General features: G+C 40.2%; 1 protein-coding gene across 4 annotated transcripts in view; it reads left to right on the top strand.

Moving 5' to 3' along the window:
- Positions 1-22,957, top strand: part of frmd3 (FERM domain containing 3) — a 61,509-nt gene extending 38,552 nt beyond the window's left edge. For 3 of the 4 annotated variants that reach the window (XM_046034114.1, XM_046034113.1, XM_046034116.1), the window contains exons 10-15: positions 156-244; positions 2,904-2,978; positions 5,992-6,060; positions 6,307-6,431; positions 16,748-16,985; positions 17,451-22,957. In XM_046034114.1, the coding sequence (XP_045890070.1) occupies positions 156-244; positions 2,904-2,978; positions 5,992-6,060; positions 6,307-6,431; positions 16,748-16,985; positions 17,451-17,931 (1,077 nt within the window). In that variant the 3' untranslated portion in view covers positions 17,932-22,957. The remainder of the gene's footprint in view (positions 1-155; positions 245-2,903; positions 2,979-5,991; positions 6,061-6,306; positions 6,432-16,747; positions 16,986-17,450) is intronic. The other variant, XM_046034115.1, reaches the window with a different exon arrangement.
- Positions 22,958-24,422: the final 1,465 nt, after the last annotated feature.

Genomic DNA, 24,422 nt, shown 5'->3' with positions numbered 1-24,422 from the left:
AGCTTTGGGTCTGTGGGTCAGCATTTTGCACAGCTCCCTCTCATCGTGTTCAGCACTTCTCTTGTCCTTATTCACACATCTTTTGGTAATCTCATTTCTGTTCCTCACTGCCTTTCTCTCTCTCTTTATCTCTGTCTTTGTCCTTTTCTGTGCAGAAGAAACTGGTGTTGACATTTCACACTTCAACCCCTGCAGCGTGTAAGCACTTATGGAAGTGTGGGGTGGAGAACCAAGCCTTTTACAAGTGCGTCACACACTCACACACACATGTTTGTTCCACTATCCCTATGGGGACATCTCATTGACATAGTGCGTTCTCTAGCCCCTTACCCTACCCACAACCTTAACCTTATTGTAATCTGAACCATAAAACCAAGTCCTAACCCTCCAAAAGCAGTCTCTACCCATGGGGACCTAAATTTTTGTCCCCATGGTGACACGAGAAATGAGTCCCACTTGGTGTGCATTCAGGTCCACACCGGGATATAAAACATGAAACACACACACGTATATCCCGTAAATGTATTGAGCTGCTCATGACCTCTGAGACACTTGAGACTGTGCAGTGTTATTCTATTCCAAAATGTTCCTTCCCACCACAAAATTTATACTTAATATTTGAAGGTAATATATGAATTTGTAGCTAATAAGATACTTACCATTCCCACAGTTGGTGTTAAGGAACTAGACAACTAAATTTTGAATTATCATTCATTATAAATCTTTAACCAAGATGGCACTGATCTAGATGGTAACTGTTGCAGCAGTTCTTAAATATTTTTATATGTAATTGATTTTACATTTTATCATAGTTTAATACCTCTCCCATTTTCCTTTGTCCCTTTTAGTTTTTGGAGAGTGCTAAACACTCTCCAAAAACTAAAATTTGCTTTCCTGTTCAGCACATCATCTTTATTTTCACCTTATTTTCCTGGTTTTCTGTAGCTCTGCTATAATATACTGCTGTCCTTCACTGGGGAGCAGCTGATTGCTCCGAGGCCGTCGCTCTGAATATTGACTCACTAGTGACACTGCCGGAGTGTCAGGAATGGAAACAAGCTCCGGGTGAAGGAGAAAGAGAGAGAAATTTGTCTGGGGTCAGGCGGAATGCAGGGTTGCCAGCAAATTAAAATCAATAATCCTCGTTCAAGGCTGAGAGGGAATATCAGCAAAGCAATTTGTTTGCACTAGCAATTAGTCACATCAGTAGAGGAAGTTGTCTTCTGATCACATTCCTTGTGTTCTCAGTTGCACAAGACATTAACTCCTTCTCCTCTAACCACCTTGAGAGATCAGATCACAACGCCACAGATCCCTCATACTGTATATTGTTTTGTCAATGCAGTCAAGTCTGAACTTACAGTCTAGATCTTTAAGCCAAACAGCTGAGCTGAAACGATTATTTGCTCAACAATTTTGATAATCAATTAGTAGTTTATTTCAATTGCCAAGCAAAAATGTTAAAGATTATCTAGTTCCAGCTTATCAAATGCTGCTTTCATTATAGTAAATGGTATACTTTGGTTTTGGACATTTTATGCCGTGACCTTGGAATCTGGTAAACTTTTCACAGTTTACTTATGTTTTATAGACCAATCAATTGTAGAAAACAGTTGAAACAGAAAAATGAAAATTTAAACATCATTTGGAAACTGCTGAAAAGATTGTGTGATACAAACAAAAGCTCTAGAACAGCGTGGACCTTCAGTGGACGTGGTGAGATCGTTTTGGCAGATCTCGTTTTCAGGGGTCTCTTTTCTCACTTTAAAAGTGTATCCTCAGGAGTCTAGGAAAATCACGTCTGTGGACACAGTTCCCACGAAAAAAACACCCTGGACTATAAATGGATTTAAAACCTGAGAGGAACGCATTGGAGTCCAAAGGAAGATTGAGATAATGAGATAACACACACCTGGGAGAGAAGTGATAACAAACTGGAGACAGAAGGTGCGCCGAAGGTGTGGAACAGGATGAGAAGGACCACTGGCTGTAAACAGCTTGTCAGAAGCAATGTAGAGGAGTGAGGTTGGAGGAGACGAGATCTTCCAGAGGTTTGACTCAGGAGGCTGATTTGTGATTTCGTCATGGTGCCCTTCCTCCTCCATAGTCAATCACTCTGAAGGTCCACCCCACCCTCTTTACTGCAGCCTTTATTTTCTCACACTATTCACTCATACTTTCTTTAATGATGATTTTCTTAATTTTGCTATATTTGCTGTATATACTCTTTTATTTGCCGCTACAAGGAGCCAGGTCTTGTGTCTTCTTGTTTAAATTACATAACATCTAAGAAAGCTTACAAAAGGAAGACGGTGTTATAAAAGCTTTCTGATAATAGCCCTTAGCCTGTATAACCCCGGATATGGAACTCTTAATGACAGCAGCTCATGTGTCTCTGAGAGGCGGACAGACAGGGAGTGGATGTCATCTCGGATGTCAGACAAGCATCAGAGCAGCTTAATCAAATCAGAGTGAATTGAGTTTGTAAATGGCAGCCAAGCAGAGCTATGAGAACATATGACCTCTCTCTCTTGATCTCTCTCTCTCTGTGTCTCTCTCTATCTCTATTTCTGCTGCTCTGGAGTTTGGTTACGCATGGTAAATGATCCTGAACCAAACATGAAGGTTTGACCTACAGCATAAACTTGGTACACCTTGAAACACCTTCCTCTTCTGCTTACTAAGAGGCTAGTCTGTAACTCACTGGCAGTCACTCACTGTTGGGACATTACCTAAAAGAATACGGTAGATGTGTTTTGGTACTGTGAGGGTTAATGTTACAAACATAAACCCATGTGAATGTTTTTACAAGAATGAGTTGCTTAGTTTTGTTCCTCAGATGCTCAGTAATGAAATTTCTTTGTTTGCGCCTCTTTTTGTTTCTTCCTCCCTCTCGCTGACAGGTGTGCGAAGTCAAGTCAGATAAAGACAGTTTCTAGCAGCAACATCTTCTTCAAAGGCAGCAGGTTCAGATACAGGTGAGACAGTGTTCAAATTCCTTTTTTACAAACAATACAATGACAGACTTTTGACTGTAATCGATGTGTAGTAGTAGTGTTAAAAGAATGAGAACAGGATCTATATGTGTGAAGAGAGTTGTAAAACACACGAGAGAAAGTCATGCAGCCAATGACAATGACAACCCATGACAGTAGGAGAAGATACAAAGACAGTCAGATTCAACCACTTGAAAGATTTTAAAAGGCATATTCATTTACATTTACTCATTTGGTAAATGCTTTTATCCAAAACGACTTACATTTGAACAACATACAGGCATCATCAAAGCATCAAATGCAGCACAAGATCTGTAACTAACAATACATTCTAGTAAGGGCAGCAATAAATACTAAGAGCTATTGTAATGGGGATAAAAGAAGAATAGCACAGGAAGTGCATGATAGAGAGTAGAAGTTAGAGGTGTTATAAGAGAAAGTGTTCTCAGAAGACATGAGTTTTCAAGAGATTCTTGAAGTTAGAGAGGGACGCCCCTGATCTGATGGCATGTGGTAGCTCGTTCCACCATCGTGGTGTCACAGATGAGAATAGCCGGGACTGAGATTGTTTTGTGGCAGCGTTCGTTGGAGGAGCACAGTGGCCGAGAAGGAACATAAGCTTATATTATGAAGTTTAGGTAGATGGGTGCAGACACAGTAGTCACTCTGTATGCAGCATTAGTGATTTGAATTTCATTCGGGAGGCCACAGGTAGCCAGTGGATCAAAGAGACCAACGCCACCTATAGTTCAGCAGCAGGTCAACACTCAACTACTCCATCACTCTACTTTGCGATTATACTTGTACTGTAGATTACTGTAGATACAGTCATTGATTTCAGCCAGTAAGTATGACAACTACAATAGCTCCTGAATCACAGTGACCTTGCACCAACCTGAGAAATTTACATACTACACGTGCTGATTTACATTAAGCCCATCAACATGCTGCATCTCCTCTTTGTACATCAGCACCTACATCCATCTTGCCGTTGGTCTCTTTGATTTACTGACTCTAATATCACAGGACAACCTCTATAAAACCCTGTTATTAAAGCCATGTTAGCCTCGATTCTCCTCTCAGACAAAGCTCTTTATCAGGCTTACACTGCAGCCCGCGCCATTTCATCAGCTAGCTAAAGCAGGTTTTGGCTTAAGGGCTCAATGATGAGTAATAGCATATGTTGGAGTTTGTTCTGAAATATGGGATGGGAATTGGTCATTTGTGCAAATGCATGCAGAAAGGAGATTTGTAGTCCACAAACGAAGGCAATTTTCATAAAGCAGAACAGATCTTCATCAAACTTGTGGTAGACCAGCTGATTTCTCTTCGTCATACAGCATTTTCCAACATACTTTGACGGCTTGTAGTACTTCCACCACAGATGTTTCATTTTACCCTCTGATTTACAACCTAACCATCAATCTCAGCAACAATAGACAAATGGCTGGGCTGGTGGAGCCTGCTGGATTGAAACGGAGTGGTCAGAGTCCAGAAACTTCAGTCGCACAACAATCAGACTAATGGAGCAACCGACCGCTTTTGGCAGGAAACTGCCTGCTCAGCAGCACAAAACAACACTGATTATGAGAAACAATTGAAAAACACAGACGAAAAATCACAAAAGTTTCTCCTCTGACGTCATCCTGTCAGTCAGACTTAATTTAAATTTAACAGTTGAGATCAAGGTTTTAACTCACATATGGTTTTGGCAAAAGTTGTTTTAATACAGTATGAGCTTGAGTTCAAGTACATTTATGTCCATTTAAAACAAGAATAGATAGACTTTTATAGATTTGCTTCTATCAGGGATGCTCAGAAGTCTTTGAGCTAGAGTCCAAGTCAAGTCTTAATTCACTCGTAGTTATAATGAGTGTTGTATCAACTGCTGCGTTCAATCCAGGCTGCTTATAAAACTGCATAACTATAAGGGATTCTGTGACTGTAACCTGTTTTTCACTGACAGAGCACAACCACATTATGTGCAATGCAATTAATGACAGCTTATTAACTACTATAAGTCAACACATTCCCCAGACTCTCAAACCCAGTGTAACGTTACATGATCAACAATAAACCTGTAACCTGTTTTTCATTTACAGAGCACAACCATGTAGCCTAATGTACAACGTGTCTACAACTAATGACAGTTTAAACTACTGTAAGTCAACACCAGACTGTCAAACCAGTGTAACGTTATAACTTAAATAAAACTGTAACGTTGCATGAACAACAATAAACCTCTAACCTGTTTGCAGCCAATGGTAATAATTATTGTAATGGCAGCCAGCAGGATGTAAATGATTACGTTAAACGACCACCACATGTTTGGCAAGTAAAAAAACCCTCATTCATCTTTTCATAATGAACGAAAGTCAAAGGTAACCTCCGGCAGGTCGTGGCTAAAGCAAGAAGCAAGCTAATGTTAGATGACCAATGCTGAGCTAAACATGTTTACTAACCTCAGGTTACTAACCTATTTTGCGTTCAGCGCTTCTTTGTTTGGGCCTTGTTGTATGAAGTTTCAAAGCCAAAGTTTATGATGAATGGCGCAGATGCTGACACCGGTGTTTGTTGTCCTCTCTCACGTGTGGTCCAGCGCAGCACATACGTAGTTGTGTTACGTAGGCAGTAACGGAGAGATGGGAATAACAGCAAGCTCATCAGACGTTTCCTAAAAATAAAGATTGTTCATAAGTCCCGCACCTCGAGTCCGTGTCAAGTCTGAAGTCTTTTGAGTCCGAGTTTCAAACTCGAGTCCCCATCTCTGGCTTTTATGCATAGTGATGTCCTGTCAATGTTACTTGTTAACCACTTTTTGTGACCTTTGCTTCAGTCTATGCTTTAAAAAATGATTTTGCCGCTGTTCTAATTTTTATTTTATTTAGTAGAGCTATTTGTAGTTGAGTTTTTAAAAAATGGAACATGGAAAACAATCAATTACAGTAAGTTTTCTTTGTCTTCCTTGCTATGAATATGTGTTTCTTCCTGTTAGCGGAAGAGTTGCCAAGGAGGTGATTGAAGCCAGCTCTAAGATTCAGAGAGAGCCACCAGAGGTGCGCAGGTAAGGACAACTGACAGATCACCTGCACTCTCTCACACAGTTAGAAAACAGTTATTAAAAATGTGGTTATTGCCTGCTTATGTACAGTAATACGGAATATTATAAGGAAAGATCAAATTCACATGTTTATAGAGCTCAAGGAAAGTAGAGCAGCATCTGGAGGAGACGTGCTTTCATTATGCGAGAATTTACACATCTCAACGTAACACACAAAGCAGTCAGAGTAGTCGATGTTTGTGTTTTCAGAGCCCAGTTTGGTCAGAGTCGAAGTTTTAACTCTCTGAGCCATAAAAACCTCATCATGAACATGGAACCGCTGGTACCGGCACTGCCCTCCACCAACGAATACGAAGAGACGGCTACAGACAATGGTAGGATGTTACTTTCTCTACACACACACAAGCAGACACATACACGTCCCTCAAACACAGACCTCTGGAAAGTCACATGGAGTCTCCCTTGTGTAGGAAGAAGCACATGCACAAGCCTCCGACAGAAAGCGTTAACTGAGCAGCTGATGTTCCCATACCTCCATCAGTCTTGTCTCCCTGGAGACGCCAATTGCAGCGTGCTAAAAATACCCTTCCCATGATCCTCCCTGAGTTTACCACCATGCCTGTGGGTGTCTGTGTGTCTTGTCTGCCTTTGTGTGTGTTTTACAGAGGTATGTACACTTTGTGACCTCGTGGAACCAGAGCCACAGTCCCAACTTGTGTTATTATTAATGAAAACTAAATTAGAAGTTATTTGTTCTGCTCCAAGGGGTTTGTCTCTGTTCAAATCCTTGTATGCTACTATGTGAACATGTAGGCATTTTTTTGTTCATTAAAAACTACATGTGTGTGAATGGTCAGTGGTTACAAAGATGAAAGTTGAGCACATATATGCTTAGCCAGACAAGCTGCAATTTAAAAGGGAACTCTGTATATACAGTGTGTGTGAGTGTGTATGCATAATTGCCCTTGTCTATTATGTTTTTTTCCCTATTTTTAAGCATTATTTCACAGCTTCTTCCACATTTTAATCTTCATTTTGATTATTTGTAAAACTAAGATCTCTGAGCAATAGACTACATCATCCAGTCACATTTATCATTTTTATCACATTAGAAGGATGGCAGCGATTCTTTTTTTAAAAATCTTTTAATTTCACATGTTTTATTTCCTAATAATTTCCTAGTGAATTCCTGAAAATGTTTCCAGGAAAGAACTGTGTAATTTGCTACAAATTGCAGTGAAAATTGATTTTCTGTAAAAGAAAAGCTTCATTTAACCCAAATAAATATTAATTCTTTATTCATTTATTTATACAGTATTGTTATTTATATTATCAACTTTATTCCGAATTTATGGTGAACTGTATGCTTGCCTATAGACACATTTACATGTTTCAACTTCACTCTGAGGTTAAAAGACTTTAGGTCAAGCTAGAAATTAAATAAAATCAATTAATTTAACATTGTCTATTTACCCTTTTATTAGCACTATATTACATGTTTCTTTCTATATTTAGGAGATAATTTAGAAATGGAGACTGTCCTCACCAGATAAATTAGCATATAGGTTGTTTCTTCAAGCACGTTATTACGACCCATTTCTATGCTTATTGTGGCTAAATGGTAGAAAAGGAGGAAGTCTGTTGACGTATTATAAATACTGAGAAAGTCCATGTAACGAGCTGGATTGATGGGTGAGACCCAAGACTTTCATAAAGGAGAATGGCATTCAATTCCCATGTGAAAACATGTAAATGTTGAGTTATTTTGAGTTTTAAGTTAAATAGCGTTACTGACTTATGTCATGTGATTTATGTCAGGTGACTTACGTAACGTACTAACTTTAACCCAGACCACAATGTTTTCCTAAACCTAACTAAGTAGTTTTCTTGCCTAAACCTAACCAAACTGCAACAGTTTTACAACGTTAACCACATGTTTAATGTACGTACCGTAGTTAAGGTTTGGTCGTGTGTTGCTAGACTGGTACGGGAAACACTCATATGTGTTGTTTCAGGAGGCATTGTCAGGTTGGAGAAAAGATGTAGGGGTAGCCATACTTGTGCGGTGTATAACAACGGTGGTTGCTGAAGGATATTTCTGTTAAGCCTTTTATCAGTTGAACTTGGATCAGTTCTCTCCCCATAAGAGGGTAGAGGATTAGGGTCTGCTTTTCTCCCTTATGAGGGGATGTGGCCAAGCAGAGCAGCACTGCCCAGAAAAAAATCCAATGAAGCAGCACAGAGTAGTTGGTATTTTAAGGCCTTTTCCCCAAGACGCCGGGGTTTTAGTGTTTGCCTCGTGACATTTTTTGTACATTATCGTTTTTCTCTGTCACTTTTTCTCTCTGTTATTATTCCTGACACTCTCCACTGCGACCTGTTATCTGATTGAAGCATAAATCTTGCTGTTAGGGAAGAGCACTGGGTAAGGTTACTCAAGATAATACAAGAGATAGGATGAACAGAGAGGAGTTAAGAGAGATGGAGAGAATATGAGAGTGGAGAAAATGTACTGTAGGGCTGAGAGAATGAGCAAAGGTTAGGAAGGATGAATGTCACTGGCTCATGTTGGATATAAGCACGTAGAGGGAGGAGTGTGTGTGGCGAAGCATAATAGAAGGACGTAGGGGTAAATGTAAGACAAATGTTATATCCATATTACAGCAGCGATGTCAAACCATATAAAGAATTTGGATAGTAGAGATGTAAGAGAGAACAAAAACAACCCAAAAGAATATATATCAAACAAATGGTGAAGATACTAAAAATCATGCTCCAATAATAAGTTTAATCCAACAAAAGAATTAGAAATACTATTTAAATTTCTGTAGCATTAATTCACAAACTCTACATAAACAAAAAATCTGTTTAGCTGATCGATACTGTACGACAGAAAATGTTGTATTGGCAACTTTTCTAAATCAGGGCTTTCACAAACTGGCCTAGAGTAAGTGACAAAAACGGACGTCACACAAAAATAATGGTTTGAAAGATGTAAATTACTGTAATGTTGAGCTAAAATAAGATATGTTGGTCGGTAAGATCAGTCATGAAAAAAGTGTGTTCAATGTGTGCAAACAAACCATAACCCCAACTACCTGGGGGAGGCTTGGAAGTGAAGAGGGTGAAGGTATTGCTCGTAAAGCGTATTGCAGTGAGTGCGCGGTACAGTAGATGGGTGTATAAACATTTTTATCAACTCAATCCGGTCTCTATCATCTGGATTTTGGCAGTTAGACACAGGTTTGAGAGCTTTTAGTGCGTAAATCCAACTGAAACTATAAAAGTGTTAGGCATAATTGCTTGCAAAGAGCCTTTCCATACTTCTGAGCAAATGCTGGTGTGTCTATTATTTTCCTTCATCCATCTGTCCATCCCCTCCACACACCACAGGACACGACCCTGTGTCTTTCACAGACATGGAGCCCTTCCTCTCCTCTTACCTAAGTCCTTCCCTCCCTCTATTACACCCAACACTCCTTTCTCCCTCCGTCATTACATCCTTCACACACACATGGACCTGAGCTATGGTCTTTAGGTCTTCACACATGTACTATACAATCATGCTGTTGAGCCATTACTCTCTTCAAACTGCTGATGGACTTCTTCTGTCTCTCTCGCTCACGCCTCTTCTTCCTCTCCTCCTCTCACTTGCTGTCTCTGTCTTTCTTCCATCCCCCCTCATCACATTTAGAGGAAAATCAATACTTCTTGGCTCAGGGTCAAAGAGCTGCAGCAGTAAGCATGTCATCTGTCTCAGTTGGTTAGTTTGGGAGGGGCAGGAGGTAGTCATCAAATCAAGGGCCTCTTGCACCACTGACAGGATACAGGCTGAACAAGATTCAATTTCATAGTGCCTTGTTTCCTACTGCAGTTCCTGGTACCTTGTGTTGTGTAATAACCTTAATAATCATATAAAGTATCATACAGAAAACATTTTAGTTGTTTTTTATTTTATTTTATTTTTGTTTAATCATGAACCATGCAAGAAAGGAGGGTTAATAATAAGCTACTGATGGAAATGTATTGAATCTTAAGCAAGTGTTATACTTTCTGCGCCACAAGTACGCGAGGGACCGCAAGGGTCCGCATGAGGAAAAAAACGTCATCAACGGGGTACGCATGGTTTCTGTGCGGACATCCGTGTGCCTTCCATTTTTTGTGGCCCACTATGCTACCTGGGCATCAACCGATCCACCGCGCATGTGTGGAACAAGTCTGCCAAGCTGACTCCAGAAAGTAGTATAACCAGAAGTAGTGGTGTCCGCAGCTGTCCCTGTACGCATCCGCTCCAAAGTGTATTCCAGGCTTTACTCATGAGATTTCTTCTGGGATGAAGGGGGAAGCACCTCTTCCAGGTGTATAGAGTAGAGAGTGGAAGCATTTCTCTCTCTAGCTCTCGTTTTATATTTGTTACACAAATGCTTCCGTCACTTTTTGTGTGTACAACCGAGTGCTACACCATGAATGCTGTCAAGGAAATAATCCCCTATTTGTAAGATTCTTGTGTCTTTTCTATGACGACAGGTTGTCAAAATTAGTTAATTTCGAGTATATCCCCACCTTTACACTGTCAAATGCTGACTGTTTTAAGAAGGCTGATGCAAGAACTTTGGGATAAAGTGTCCTCGAGATGGTCTAGGTTCACCGTCTATATTCAGAGCACTAATCTCAGGCATTACAGGGGAAACAGGAAGCTGAGGCAAGGTCAATGCTGACCTTGTTCTGTTTGCACAGCCAGTCCCCTTCTTATCTACGAAAATACACACACACACCACACACAGTGTTCATGTTTTAGCTAAGGCTATGACTCATGGATGTTTCATGAGGATTAGACTTCATATTCCTGTCTCACATCTGAGTCTCCATCCACACTCCTGTCAGCACTTAACAAATGTGACCCTGCGAGTGATGCATCAAGTCTTCTTTTTTTCCTCAAACAAAGTATTGTACTTTTCAGTTCATATTAATATTTATTAATGCCCATTCACAGTGCACACTTGCCCATCTGTAATCAAAATAAGTGAGTGAAGTATGTCTCTGTCTGTCAGAAATACAAATGTCTGATACAAAGACATAGATAAAGAAAGTTATCCCCATCCCATCCTGGGTCAGGCCGGCCCCTCTGTAATCAGAGTTAGATTAGCTGCCCCTCCGCAGCCAGGACCACCCGGTTATAAATAGAAACTGCAGCTTTGGGCATGATCCTCCTTTAATGCCCCTCCACTCTTTGTTAACATCGCTGACATTCACAGGAGGACCCGCCATGTCTGTGTATCAGAGAGAGAGAGTGTGTCTTGTGTATGTCTCTCTCAGTGTGTATGTACAGGCATGTGTGTGTTCATTCGTGTATGTGTCTGTGTGTATGTGTCCGTTTGTGTGTGTCTGTGTGTTCCATCCCAGCCTCAAAGCTTAGCTGGCAGCCCAGTCAGTCAGGCAGTCAACAGCTGGGTTTGAGGTTTTTCATCGGGCTGAACGATGGAGGTTCTTGAGCACAGAAACAGCAGCGATGTTGGAGGCGGCCTCACGCAGAGCAGTTTGGAGTTGGGAGTTAGTGACCGTTCCAACATAGGCGACACCCGGAGCTGCGGTAGCCCAAGCAAGGCAGGGGGACTCGGGCTGGACATGACCCCAGAGAAGCGGGAGGGTGAAGGATTGGAGGAGGGACAGGCCGGGCCTCTTGAAGTATTCTACCCAGGGGAGTCCACAGATGAGCGAGTGTCATCAGTAGTAGCGGCTGAGGCCTTGAAGTGCCAGGTGAAGATAACAACACGGCGGAGCCTGCATCTGCGTATAGCCAATCACACAGCTAGGGATGTGTATGTACGACTGGTGGGACATGGGGGGCGCATCTCTGAAATCAATGCCGGACTTCCAAGAAATACGCCGGAACAGAGTAAGACTGAGTGGCAAAAGCAGATATATGCGTCAGAAATACATGGAGGTTTACAGCAGTGCTTCTTTTGTTTTGCAGTGTCTTTAAGTTAAGCATTCAGTGAAGTTTCATTAAACTGTGCATTTCCAAGCCTTTCCATCTTTCCAGTGTGATGCAGCTTTAAACATGTATCTCTACATTTAAATCACTATCAAGAAGGAGAAATGTGCAGTAAATAAATGAGCTAGTTTTGCCCTGCAGTTGGGTTGCCAGGTTTGTTGTGGCAACGCATGGCGCAACCTGTAAGTGTAATCTGTCAAACATCCTGAGACTCTCAAGAGACCTTAATGTATGTGTGTGTGTGTGTGTGTGTGTGTGTGTGTGTGTGTGAGAGAGAGAGAGAGAGAGAGAACCATAATGTATTTTGAAGTAATTATGTGTAATCCCCTCTGTTCATCAACAAACCATTAATGGCTACAGTATAAGGCAATACTTTAGAATGTTATGCTATGAGATATACCAACAGATTTGCCTTTTATATATTTAATATATAAAAACATTTCTTGAATTCAAAACCAACTTTGAGTAACTTCACAAAAACAAAGGAAAATGTAAGTATTAAACATAATTCAGCACATGTATTGATAAAAGTATCAATAATGATTTGTCACAATATCTTTGTAGTTTTATCAGTTATAATTTGATTTACAGAAGGTAGGGATCTAAACTCCATGGATTCTGTTAGAAATTAGTTTTTAAGAACATGTCAACATTAAGACAGGGGCCTCAGGGTGGCCCATCACTTACTGGTGGCCTCGAAGGACCCCTGTTATCTCCACCCTGCTGAAGTGTCCTTGACCCGATTCTGAATCTTCATCAGGTTTAGGAGCTGTGCTTTACAGCTCATCCTGTTCTTTTAGTTGAAACTGTACAGGGAGGGCGAGTAGAAGAGGTTATTCCATCGTAGTAAGAGGTGTGCATGAGAGAAGAAAGTCTGTTACAATAAAAAACATGTAACTTTTACATTTTAGCATTGTTTCATTGTTGAAGCCATGCAAAAAAAACATTTTTAACATGGAATGCAGTACGATATTTTAACAGCACTTTACTAACACTACTAATAAAACATGTTTGACGGAAAATATGATTTTTGACTTTAGTAATAATCCACAAAAAAAACATAGATTAATTGCTGAAATTGTGTTACTTCAGTTGCATGACTTGATAAATCTGTGATATTGACAAGTAGATGAGCTGAGTATACATACTTTACGGTAAATGACTGCTCTGAAAATTCTTTGGAGGTGTTTGAGTGTTGATGATGAGGTTGCATTACAAAGATAAATAGGTCTGTCAGCACTTGCATAACAGGGGAAAACCCTGCTCTGTGTGTGCATAAGTGTGGGTTTGCGTGTGTGCATGCTGGCCACACAGGACTCTAGTGTCTTGTAGTGTGAATCATCCCATCTAAGGAGAAGCGTCCTGGCTGGCCTCTGTTCCGCTAGCTTCTGCAGCTCAGTGCAGTCTCTCATATAAGCATTGCTTTCATTGGTCTTTCTGAAAAAATGAAGCAAATTCTTAGAGTTTACTTTCCAAATCTCTGTTCACTACAGCAGTTGCTGTAAGAAATTGAAACCTTTGTGATTTTAACAAAGTTAAACAACATTTATGTCACTGCACTTTTATCCTCACTCCTCTTCACTCTTATCCTCATCTACGTTCTCAGACTCACCCTCACTGTCACTTTTCTTGCAGGATTTTTAGCAGCTCATTCTCTTCCTCAAATCCTTATTCATCCTCGCTACTATCAACTGGGAGTGCCTTTTTCTTTGATGAACCATGAAAAAATATTGATATTCATCCTCTAAATGGAAGAACAATGTGTTTAAAACATAATGGGCGTCAGAGAATCATGTAACAAATTTTAACACTGCTATTGGTTTCATTAAGGCCCTGCAACTCTTTTAAAGTAATGCGTTATATTTTGGGATGTATTGTGGGAGCGTACTAGGCCTAAAATGGGTATGTTGCCCAGAGGCAACACCGTACCATAGAGGGTTAATAGTGGAGCAGTTGCAGAACACTTCACAGCACAGTATCAACATCATCATGCATCATATGTGCCATTTTTGTAGTTTTTAGTTTAATGCTTCTCTCTCTCTGAGTTCATCCACTCGTTGCCTTTTTGCTAACTTTGTTTCCATGGTAGCTGCCACCACTCTGTCCTCAGGTTTTCCACTCCCTCCCTCTCTATCCTTCTTTAATTTCTCTCAGCTGATCTATGAGTCTATTGGCAAGGTGACTGATAGTCAGTTTGGCCTTGCTTTGAAAGGAGTTTCTTTGGCTGATTTGATGATATGATAAATTTATCATTGTGAGGTTTAGGTAAACACAGTCCTTGTCAGTAAGTGGTGATTTCAATGATAGTCCAGCCTTTTTTTCTCAGCCATGTATGATGAACGAAGGCTGTATCTTAAAATCAAATTCATTGTTAATGTATGATTGTCATTACATGGCTGTGGTTGCAGTATTCCATTTAGTTAAAAAAGATAGTGACTCTTAGTATAAAATTTGTGTTATGCTGTGAAACATACAGTATGCTGACAATGTCTATGTCTAGCAGTGTGTGTGTGTGTGTGCGTGTGTGGTGTGTGTGTGTGGGCAGGTATTACTCATGTTGTGGGGACATGAATCTGTTTACACATTCACATTGTGGGGACTCACCTTCCTTATGGGGACAAAATGCAAGACCCCATAAAGTACATCATTAAACATTAGGGTGAAGCCTTGGTTTAGGGCTAGGCAAGTAGTGGTTAGAGGTAACTTTAGGGTTAGTCGCCAGGGAATGAATGTAGGTCAACGTAATATAACCAAAAGTGATGTCAACACAAATGTGTGTGTGTGTGTGTGTGTGTGTGTGTGTGTGTGTGTGTGTGTGTGTGTGTGTGTGTGTGTGTGTATGTGTCTGTGTATGTATGGGTGTGTGTGTGTGTGTGTGTGTGTTTGTTCACAAGATAGAGTCTGGATTAGAGAGGTGTTGACTAGCTGAGTCATATGTCACTGGACATTTACCCCTTTGCTCCGAAACAAGCCCAGCTCCGAAGACAGCTGGGCTTGTTTTTAACATTCACACACACACACACACACACACAAGTTCATATTCAGATTCATTGTGTGCACCGAGGCATCAGTGATGTATGAGAAACTCATTACTAAGTCAACACCTGAGCGTCAAGTGCATCTACACACACGCACGCACAGAATTCTCTGCTCTGTTGTCAGGCTATGATACATCAGCAGGAATCACTGTTACACGGCAACAAAATTTTATTTTAATTGAGCTATAAAAATGTTAATCAGCCAGTTCAAACAGTAACATGAAGGTCATCACAGCTTGAACTGTATCATCAGTAAGTAAGCCAAAGGCAATAACTTAAAGCTGTGACACACGCTTGGAGCCATTCTATATATAACCATTCTGGTGTCAACTAATAATATAATTGCCCTCTCACTTTCAAGGTTGAAGTGAGGTTGGATATTTATTGAGCAACATTAGATAATTTTTTATTTTACATGTCAGTGTTGTGGGTGATATCTGTGGGTGCCTCTATCCTTAAGAAATACTGGAACGCCATCGTGTGGCTATTTTGTTCAACTGCAGCGTAAAAAGCTGAGAGTGGCCCTTTGTCCCAATTGCATAGAAAATAACTGTGTATATAGCATGGAAACTCATACACAACAGACATTCAGAGACTACTCCTACTCGGAAAAAGTCAAGTGAGTGTTGTATTTGTTAAGTTTTATATTTTCAAAAACAGCAGCAATATTACAAAGTAACTGTTAAATTGACATCTTTGAGCTCAAGCTGCGTTGCATTCTGTTTAAAAAAGAGAACAAAAATGGGACAGTGCGGACTGTAAACTGCCAAATTACAATCAACATTAGTAGGCGACCTATAGGCACAATTGCCACGTGGATTGTGATCAGATAGTCATCCTGTGTTGGCATAATGAGTTGCTGTGCTTTTCTTGATTGCTATTTGTTCTGTGGTTATTGACACACTGTGTCAGCTACATTGTGTTGATTTGTTACTGTAGGCTGGCTAAAGATACTTTGGTTGTTTGGAGACGGATGATTTGAGTCGAGGGCAGGTTGTAAGATTTCCGTTTGGCTTTGGCTGCTGTCCGTGGAGCTGATCAAAGACTGCAGATTTGCAGTTGCAGGGATTCGTTGTGTGTCTGTACCTATGGTCTGTACGCCCGTGTGTACACGAATGTGCCTTTTGGGGCATCGGGCACAAGAAAAATATGTGTACCAGGGCCAGTCACAATTATATTACGCTGCTGCCAGGTACACTGTAGTCTTAATATATAGAATGGAATATTGAATTGGGACAATGTAGAAATATTATTAATATGAAAGTAAGTAGTAAGTAAGTAAGTTATATAGCACCTTTTCAGGAGCAGATGTCACAAAGTGCTTCACAATAAAAGACAAAAGAGCAAATGAAAGATAAAACGCAGGCATCAAGCTAAAAAGATACAAAGAATAAGATAATAATTAAATAAGACACTAAAATGGCATGTAACAGCAATTGTTTTCACATCCTCATCATTTCTCCTTCTTAGAAGAAGTAGAAGTTACCTTTACTTTACCAACTATAGATATGATAAATATATCTAGCGTGTGTGAAAAATGCTGAGTAGGCTAGATTTGTTCCAAGTAATGAGCTCTGCTCAGTCTGACTCGTGTGATGAAACCCAATATACGATATAATGTAAAACTTGATTCTTCTTTCTTGTCTTTTTCCCTCAGCAGGTGTTGCTGTGAAGGACTCTGTCTCCGTGTCTCCTCTCAAACCTTCAGCCGCACCCACAGACTTAGACCAACAGAGTACTGAAGGAGGAAACTCTGCTTTAGGAAGCGACCTGCAGCCTCCCCGTGTTTCCATGGAAACTTCAAATCTCCAACCTCAGACGCCCAAAGCTGAAGATGAAGTGGAGGAAGACGACGATGGCAGTGGCCCTCTCACCATCTCTGAGCTTGTTTACAGGTCTACTGTCAGCTCTTTGTTTTGTTTCTCCGGCTCACAACTTTACTGTTTTGGTTCACTCATCACTCTCATACTGTTCTTTTGTTTTCAGTGAAAAACCCACTGTAGCCTGCACTATGGCCTACTACTCACACAAAGACAAAATTTAGCAACTAGCTAGTGAATATAGTGAAACATTTATCAGCTTAAGAGACAGATATGTCCCACAGGAGTTGTTGGAGACCAAAACCAGGGCTAAAATGAGAGTGAATATGGGATTTACATACATCAGGTTGCCAGAAACACAACTCTAAATAAATGCTAATGCTGCTCCATAACAGCTGGATGTGGAATAGGCCGGAACAGAAGACTGTTGCTGTACTGTTGTGTGAACAAAAGACATGTAAATTCATTGTTTTGAAAATGCTTGCTTCTTTTAGGTCCTTGTTCATCCCCATAGTATTTAATAATATGTGTTGTCTCCAGCCCTTGTGCTAGCATGCTACCCACCCCGGTGGATGACAGTCAGGGAGGCGTCGACTTGCTCTTCTCCTCTCCGGTCCAGAGCCCCGCCAGGCTGCTTAGGGAGCTCCATGCCGACCCTGACATCCAGGCCCAGCTGGAGGCTGAGAGGGAGCGAGACCGTGCATATGAACGCACCCGACTGGCTGCGAGAAGTCGAATGGGCGGAGTCCTGACCAGTAGCCTGCGCCTGCTGTCGTCCAATGAGAGAGTCAACGCATGTGTGCTGAGCGTGGCCCGCTTTGTTGCTGTTGTAATGGGCGTCCTGCTCGTCACTGTGCCCACACTGCTGCTACTGCTGGAGTCAGACATCGACGTTTCGTTCCTCCACGAGATCCGCCAGACGCCGGAGTTTGAGCAGTTTCACTACGAGTATTACTGCCCACTTCGGCGCTGGATCCTGTGTAGGATCAGCATGGCCATGGAGAACCTCTGGTCAGACTGAAGAGGAAAAGAAGGAGAAGGAAAAGGAGAGAGTGAGGAGTCACTGCGGGGGAGACAAAATTTGCCCAAATGTCTGTCTTAACATGTGATTTAGTCTTATATTCAGTTATAACAACTGGTGTCTCTTTAGACAAAAGAACCAGTCTGCCAATGGGATGAAATCATTTCACGTGTTTAGAAGGTGTTATGCAAAAGGAAACACTGTCAGGGTTCCCTGAATGAGCACATATTATTGTAAAACATTATTTCTGATTGAATTCTACTGTAACAAGTAGACTTGTCTCACCTCTTTGGCAGCAGAGTCTACTGTCTTAAAGAAAAGAGCGATACATAAGATTGTAATCATAGTATCCAATCACTTGTTAAAATAGACACTTTTGGCAGTGATGAACTGAAAAGAAAGAGGACAATAGATACTGCAACTGTTCGAGGAAAAGCCTGTGTAAGGGAGAGATTCATGAAAATAAAAAGTAAGGGAAGCCATGGGCAGAGAAAAAGTCACGGGTGAAAAAAAGTGTTTGGTATGGTTTTATTAGAATTTTTAAAGGTCTGTTCACTCCTGATGCTGACAAGCTGATTCAATGACTCTTTGGTAAATATCACCAACCATCCTGATTGGTTCTCGCCCTCAGAGCGGAGCACCTGATTGGTCACAGAGCCTGTCAGTCATGACGGAGTGGGTGGGGACAGAAAGAGAGACGATTGATTTGTCACTGAGCGCAACAATAGCCACAGTCAGAGGTACATTATATATATATTTAAAAAACAGAGAAGAGAAATATTGATAATTAATACCAATCTTAAATAAGTTGTTTTTAACATTTTGTACATTTTTATGTGATCCAGATCTTTCAGGAATTTTTCAGTCAGAGGATCTACTTTGAGCTTATTTTGAAATTAAGAGTTTACAAAGATTACAAAAAAAGCAGATTTATTGAAGTTTATCGGGGTGATGGGTGTTGAGAAATGTAAGCTATTTTTTAAGACTACCGTCAGCATTTGCTGGTTCGGTAGCACCCTGGGTTTTTCACAGAGGCTATAGCACAAATCTTTTACACAGACCAGAGATTACAACTGTTTCAGATTATGTGATGTCATTTTGGAGGGCAGCAGGAAAGAAACTTTAGTCTGTTTGTGACGATGAAACTTGCGCGTGTTGTGTTGTTTTGTTTTGTTCGCTCACTGATAAACGTTACTAGTGCATCTTTCAGTGTGTTTTAAGGCAGTTTTAAGATAAAACGTATAAAGAAATGCTAAGAGAAGAAAGTTAATGTGGGGAATAGTGTTGTAGTGCTGGCTAAAACCGTGAGTTCAGACTTACAAGTGGGCCAATTGTTAGTCGATGGTGTTCTAGTTTTGAGGGAGCTTTGTACATATATATATGGGATTTGAACTAATTGGATGGCACACTCAAAAAACCCTTTTGGACCATGTGTGTGTACTCCAACTACACTGCCGGTACATGACACTTGATGGAACACGTGACGCGTTTAAATCTCTCATATCGTTTTCTGGTGTAGAAGATGTTGATCAGACTGAAAGAACATCGCAGGAGAAGAGTTGCAGGTATTTAACGTAACAGAAGCTGATCACCGAATCAAATTAGAAATGATTTGTAGCCATTTCTAAGAGGATCTGTGATAACATCATGTTGAGTATCCTGTGTTTATCATTTAAATGGCTGCAACTGTTTAGACCCTTAAACAGAGTCTGTGAAAGTTTTTCTCTTTTTAATGGCAGTGACCAACAAGACAGCGTTATCAGGAGTTACAGGCGGTGAAGATCTTCAAAAGTGAACTTGTGATTCTGGTTTGAGTAGATGTGTTCATGGATGTTCACTGCTGATATGGCTGTTAGTTCCCAAGAAATCTCGAGCCATGGAGTCAAAGATGAACAATATCAAGGTTAAAACCGAGAAGGGATGCAACAAAACTGATTCAAAGATCTCTATTTGGCACAAGAAATGAACATTGTGACGTTATCCTGTGACTTCATTTGTGTCAGAATGTGTTGGTCTTTGCAATACAGTACATAGGTTTGTGTACTTTGACAGTACACAAAGTTGCAGTCACATTATGAAACTGAGATGCATGACTTGAGTCATCGTTCGGCACTAAGTCCGACTCCTGTATTCCTGATGAGAACTGTATGCGTCACTTTTCGGCAACTTAACATCCATCACCACGTGTTCATCAAACAGACGATGCCTGTCAGTTAAAGCATAGTGTCTCTGAATGGAGAGGAGAACAGAGAGGTAGAGCGGTGAGAAATGACTTCAGATCAATTGAAAACGGATGTTTTATTTAAAAAAATGTTCTGTTCAAAATGTAGTTCGATTTGGATCAACTTCTCAGGAAAGGACATTAGCAGTTTATGTTCAAAATCTGTCTAAAGGTTACAAAAAAAATCCCAGCATCAATATAGTTTATCCATAACATTCATACATGTCTTGCTGTTTTGCTATTATGAATATCCAAACACTGTACGCATTTATATCATGTCTGTTGCTAGACATTAACATGGCGGCCACTTCACTCAACTATATGCATCCATGTCATCTAATAAAAATATTACCCAAAAAGTCTTTATTGTCGAGAGCCAGTTATCACAGTTTGCCCGCCATAGCTGAACCTCCGTACTGGTACACTGCTTTTAAACGAGCAGTAACAACATGGATGGCAAGTTTCTCTATTGGAGCTCTCACACTGTATTTACGCTCTTATTATTATTAAGAAGTGAACTAATGCTTAAAGTTTATTTTCAGAAGTCACTCTGCATACTCTTTGGCTGCTACACAGGCCCCTGCAGTGCACATTACCATCAAAACCCTCTCATTACAATCGATCTTGCTGCCTCATGTTACCAGCTGGGTTGTCATGTAACTCTGTAGACTGTATGCGTTTACGAGCTTTATGCATATAGAAAATATGCAGTAACAGTAACGGAAACACGCTTATTTGGGATAAAGCATTTATTTTCCTACTACAGTACATGCACTGAGTTTCAATGCTGAAACCAAGCGAAGGGCCAAACCACTATGATGACAACGTTTGCATTTAACATCACAGACTCTGAGATAAAATCTCAATCTGTATGCACTGCTACATGATTACCGTCATCCCATGATAACTAAGGGGGGGATATCATCGTGAACTATTGTCCCGTCTTCATGCGTACCTGTTGCTCCTCCAGCATTTGCACATGCACCAAAATGCTTGAGCAATTCTCTGTAGATTTAAAATAAAAATACTGTATAGGCTTCACATACACCGCTGTATAGACAGTTTATCCCTGGCTTTGGTCCTTTATTTCTGTGCTTCATCCTCCTCTAACTAACCGGGGGTATCCCTCACACCTCCTTTTTTGCCGACCTCTCAATGCAAATTGCATGACCTCATCTGTAAATACTGTGTTTATGGTTGTGGCAACAAAAAAAAAACAGTCTGGGTAAAGATTTCCTTTCTTTCTTCCCTCTGCGTGTCTTGTCTTGTGTAAAGCAATCTAGATATAGGCTTGGCTGTCTTGAATATCTTAGATGAATGCATGTTCTCCCTGTTTTTACCAAGAGCAGGAAGGGAAAAAAGATAAAGTCTGAGACAATAAAAAGGCTTTTTGCTCAGTCAAAATTAGGCATTGGTCATCTGAGCAGTTTTGTGACCACATTTAAAAACAAAAACACATCATAAAGTGTGCTTTGGGCTTCATTTTAATCATTGGATTGACTATGTGATTGCTAATTCTGTTAGCTTCCTTTCAGTTGATTCAAACACAAAAACGGATTTTGTCTCAGTTAAATTATGTCTCAGTACAAAGAGGAAATGATGAGGAAACAAGGACTTGGAAAAGATCGTTTTACAATCTCTTACAGAGCGGCTCTAAAATATATAAACTTATAGTTAGCTTTGTTGTGCTTTTGCTCTTTGTGTGTGTGTGTGCGCGCGTATATCATTAATGCCAGACACTAAGCGCTAATGCTAACACCTAACCTCATTGCTAACGGAGCATGCTATTAACTGAATCAGTTGAGTTCAGAAACATTAATTGTTTAGACGTTCCGTTTTTAAGATTTTTTTTAAAAAAACACTGAACCGAATGAATGGAAAATAAAACACCTCATTTCATTGCAAACAACAAAAGGCCTTTCGGTTCTGTGATGAAACCGATCTTTGGCCCCATGTGACACTGTAGCATTATTTTAGTGTGTAGCTCATTTATCAGTTTAGCAGCCTTTATGAGTTTAAAAGGGAATTTCACCCCTTTGAGGATTAGCTCTTGTTTTGAGCTACTGAACTTGAGTTCGGCCCAAGAGTACAACGTTTGATGCCTGAACTTACATAAAACTGTGATTAAAACATTGAGATCACACACCAGAGGATGTCATATCTGAGGTATTACTTAATGTAAATTCAGAAGTTCCTGACATGAGTCAAGTATTTACAAAACTTAAATTTAATTACCTGCCTTTTAAGTATCAGTAAAAGTAACAAAAAATTATTTACACAAAACCAACACATGGAATTCAAAACTGTTTAAATCTAATACACAAATACTGCTTTTAACTTATTTATTTAGGATTTTAAATATTTGAACTCAGGTCTACTATATGCAAAACTACTGGACATCACGTGGTATAAGAGAAAAATAGGCTGTTGTTTAGTTTATTATTTCCGCGTTGTGTGGGCATGTACAGTAGCAGATTCTCTTGCACGGTCACTTTGTTGTTTTTGATTGTTAGTCAAACTGATTATTTTGTTATTTTATTGATCAGTCAGATTTATTTGTTTTTGTTGTTCTTTTGTCACTCAGTCTCTTTTAATAAGAAACTCTTGGAGATTACATTTAAGAAGAATCAGAAAAAAAGACTAAAAAAATACCCTAAGTAATGACCCCCTCTCTTCTGGGACAACCAAGCCTTATGAACTTTGTGAAGTGAAAATTTTGAATGTTTGTATGTTAAAAAAGAAAACATGGATTGTTTTATATGTTAATACTGCCACAATAAAGCTCCCTAATGAATATATATTGAACTATGGTGCATAATGAGTGGGTTATTTTACATTACTTTATATGACTCTTTGTTTATTGTGGTTTTTAAAGAAGTTACAGGTTGGGGTTTAATCTCTGAGGCTTAGAAAAGAAAAATCACTAAATCACCCCGTCAGTATGAACCTGTGATTCAAGACAATTTCCCAAAACTTTCTCAAAGCTTTGTCTCCCTCGTGTGGTTTGAAAGTCAGTTTGCGCTTAGTGTTGGCGTCTCCATGGTGATGTTTGTGTGAGCAACACAAGATTTCTGGGATAGGAGTGATAAGGAGTGTTCAAACCTTTACTATCAGGAGTTGACTCTAGTAGCCTAGAGTCTAGTTTCGAGTAGAAACCCAAAGATCTCAAGGAAGCTTGACTATACCGACTCCACATGAAGGATTGTGCTGAAATAAAGGTGAGGAAAGTGAGGAAACCTTTAGGGTAAGTAGTGCTGTTTTATGCATACATAAGCTGGAAGAGGTAGATCTGATACATCAAGTGGTAATTCATGGTGATTTTTTTTTGTGCAGTGCATGGAATTTAAATGGTTGTTTTGCTTCTGTTTTAACAGAACAGTGTTGTCAAAGTAAAACATTAGTGTGTACAGTCTGATCATCAGTGTCCTAAAAGGAAAACAACATGGTCGACGTAACAACGTAACAAATGATGTCAAAGCAACAAGAGAATGCATGAAGGCTGTGTGATGTCGGGAGGAGAAAGAAAATAACCCTGCTGCACAATTCAAACATTAAATAAAGGTGCCGGCAGGCCATGTATGACAATGGATACATCTAAAAAACATGAGCCACAAATGACTTTTCAAGCAGCAAATCCAAGTAGGGAGAAACACCCTATCGCAAGAGGAGGACATACTGTGTCTGACCTCCTGGAGGACTCTGGGAATTGTAGGCAGATCATCAACCCCGAGCTCAGGCGTCATCTTCTCAGTGACTCTCTCTTCAGTGAGCAGCAGAAGCTGAGGCATGTGTTGGACTGGGCTCACACTTTCCTCAGCAGTGAGTCAGAGGTTCAACATGAATTCTGCAATGAAGAGCAGAAAAACTCACCTGCATATAAGCATTCATCTGCAACTAAATACTATTATCAGATCTCCTGTTCTGCAGGTGGTAATGCGATATTTGGAGGAGTGAGTACGGAGAGAGTTAGTCAACTTGAACCATCAAATCATGAGAACAGTGACTCAAATAATCATCTCTGTGCATATAAACCCCCTTTTACAGATGATCCCTGCACCACCTTCTCCTTTACCTGGGGGAGAGATGAGGTAACTCAGCCTGAGTACAGAGAAACCCCTGAAAATGTGGAAAGTATGGAGCAACAGGATACCACTAATAAACTATTTTGTGGCCAAAACAACAACTGCAGAACACGCGGTCTGTTCATATCTAATCAAAGGCAACGCTCCAGCTTATCTGAGAGAGACACAAATCAAACGCTTATAGGAGA

Source organism: Micropterus dolomieu, linkage group LG21, assembly GCF_021292245.1.
Source record: "Micropterus dolomieu isolate WLL.071019.BEF.003 ecotype Adirondacks linkage group LG21, ASM2129224v1, whole genome shotgun sequence".
Lineage (NCBI taxonomy): Eukaryota > Metazoa > Chordata > Actinopteri > Centrarchiformes > Centrarchidae > Micropterus > Micropterus dolomieu.
The sequence above is the reverse complement of the archived record's forward strand: the minus strand, read 5'-3'. Positions and strand labels throughout refer to the sequence as shown.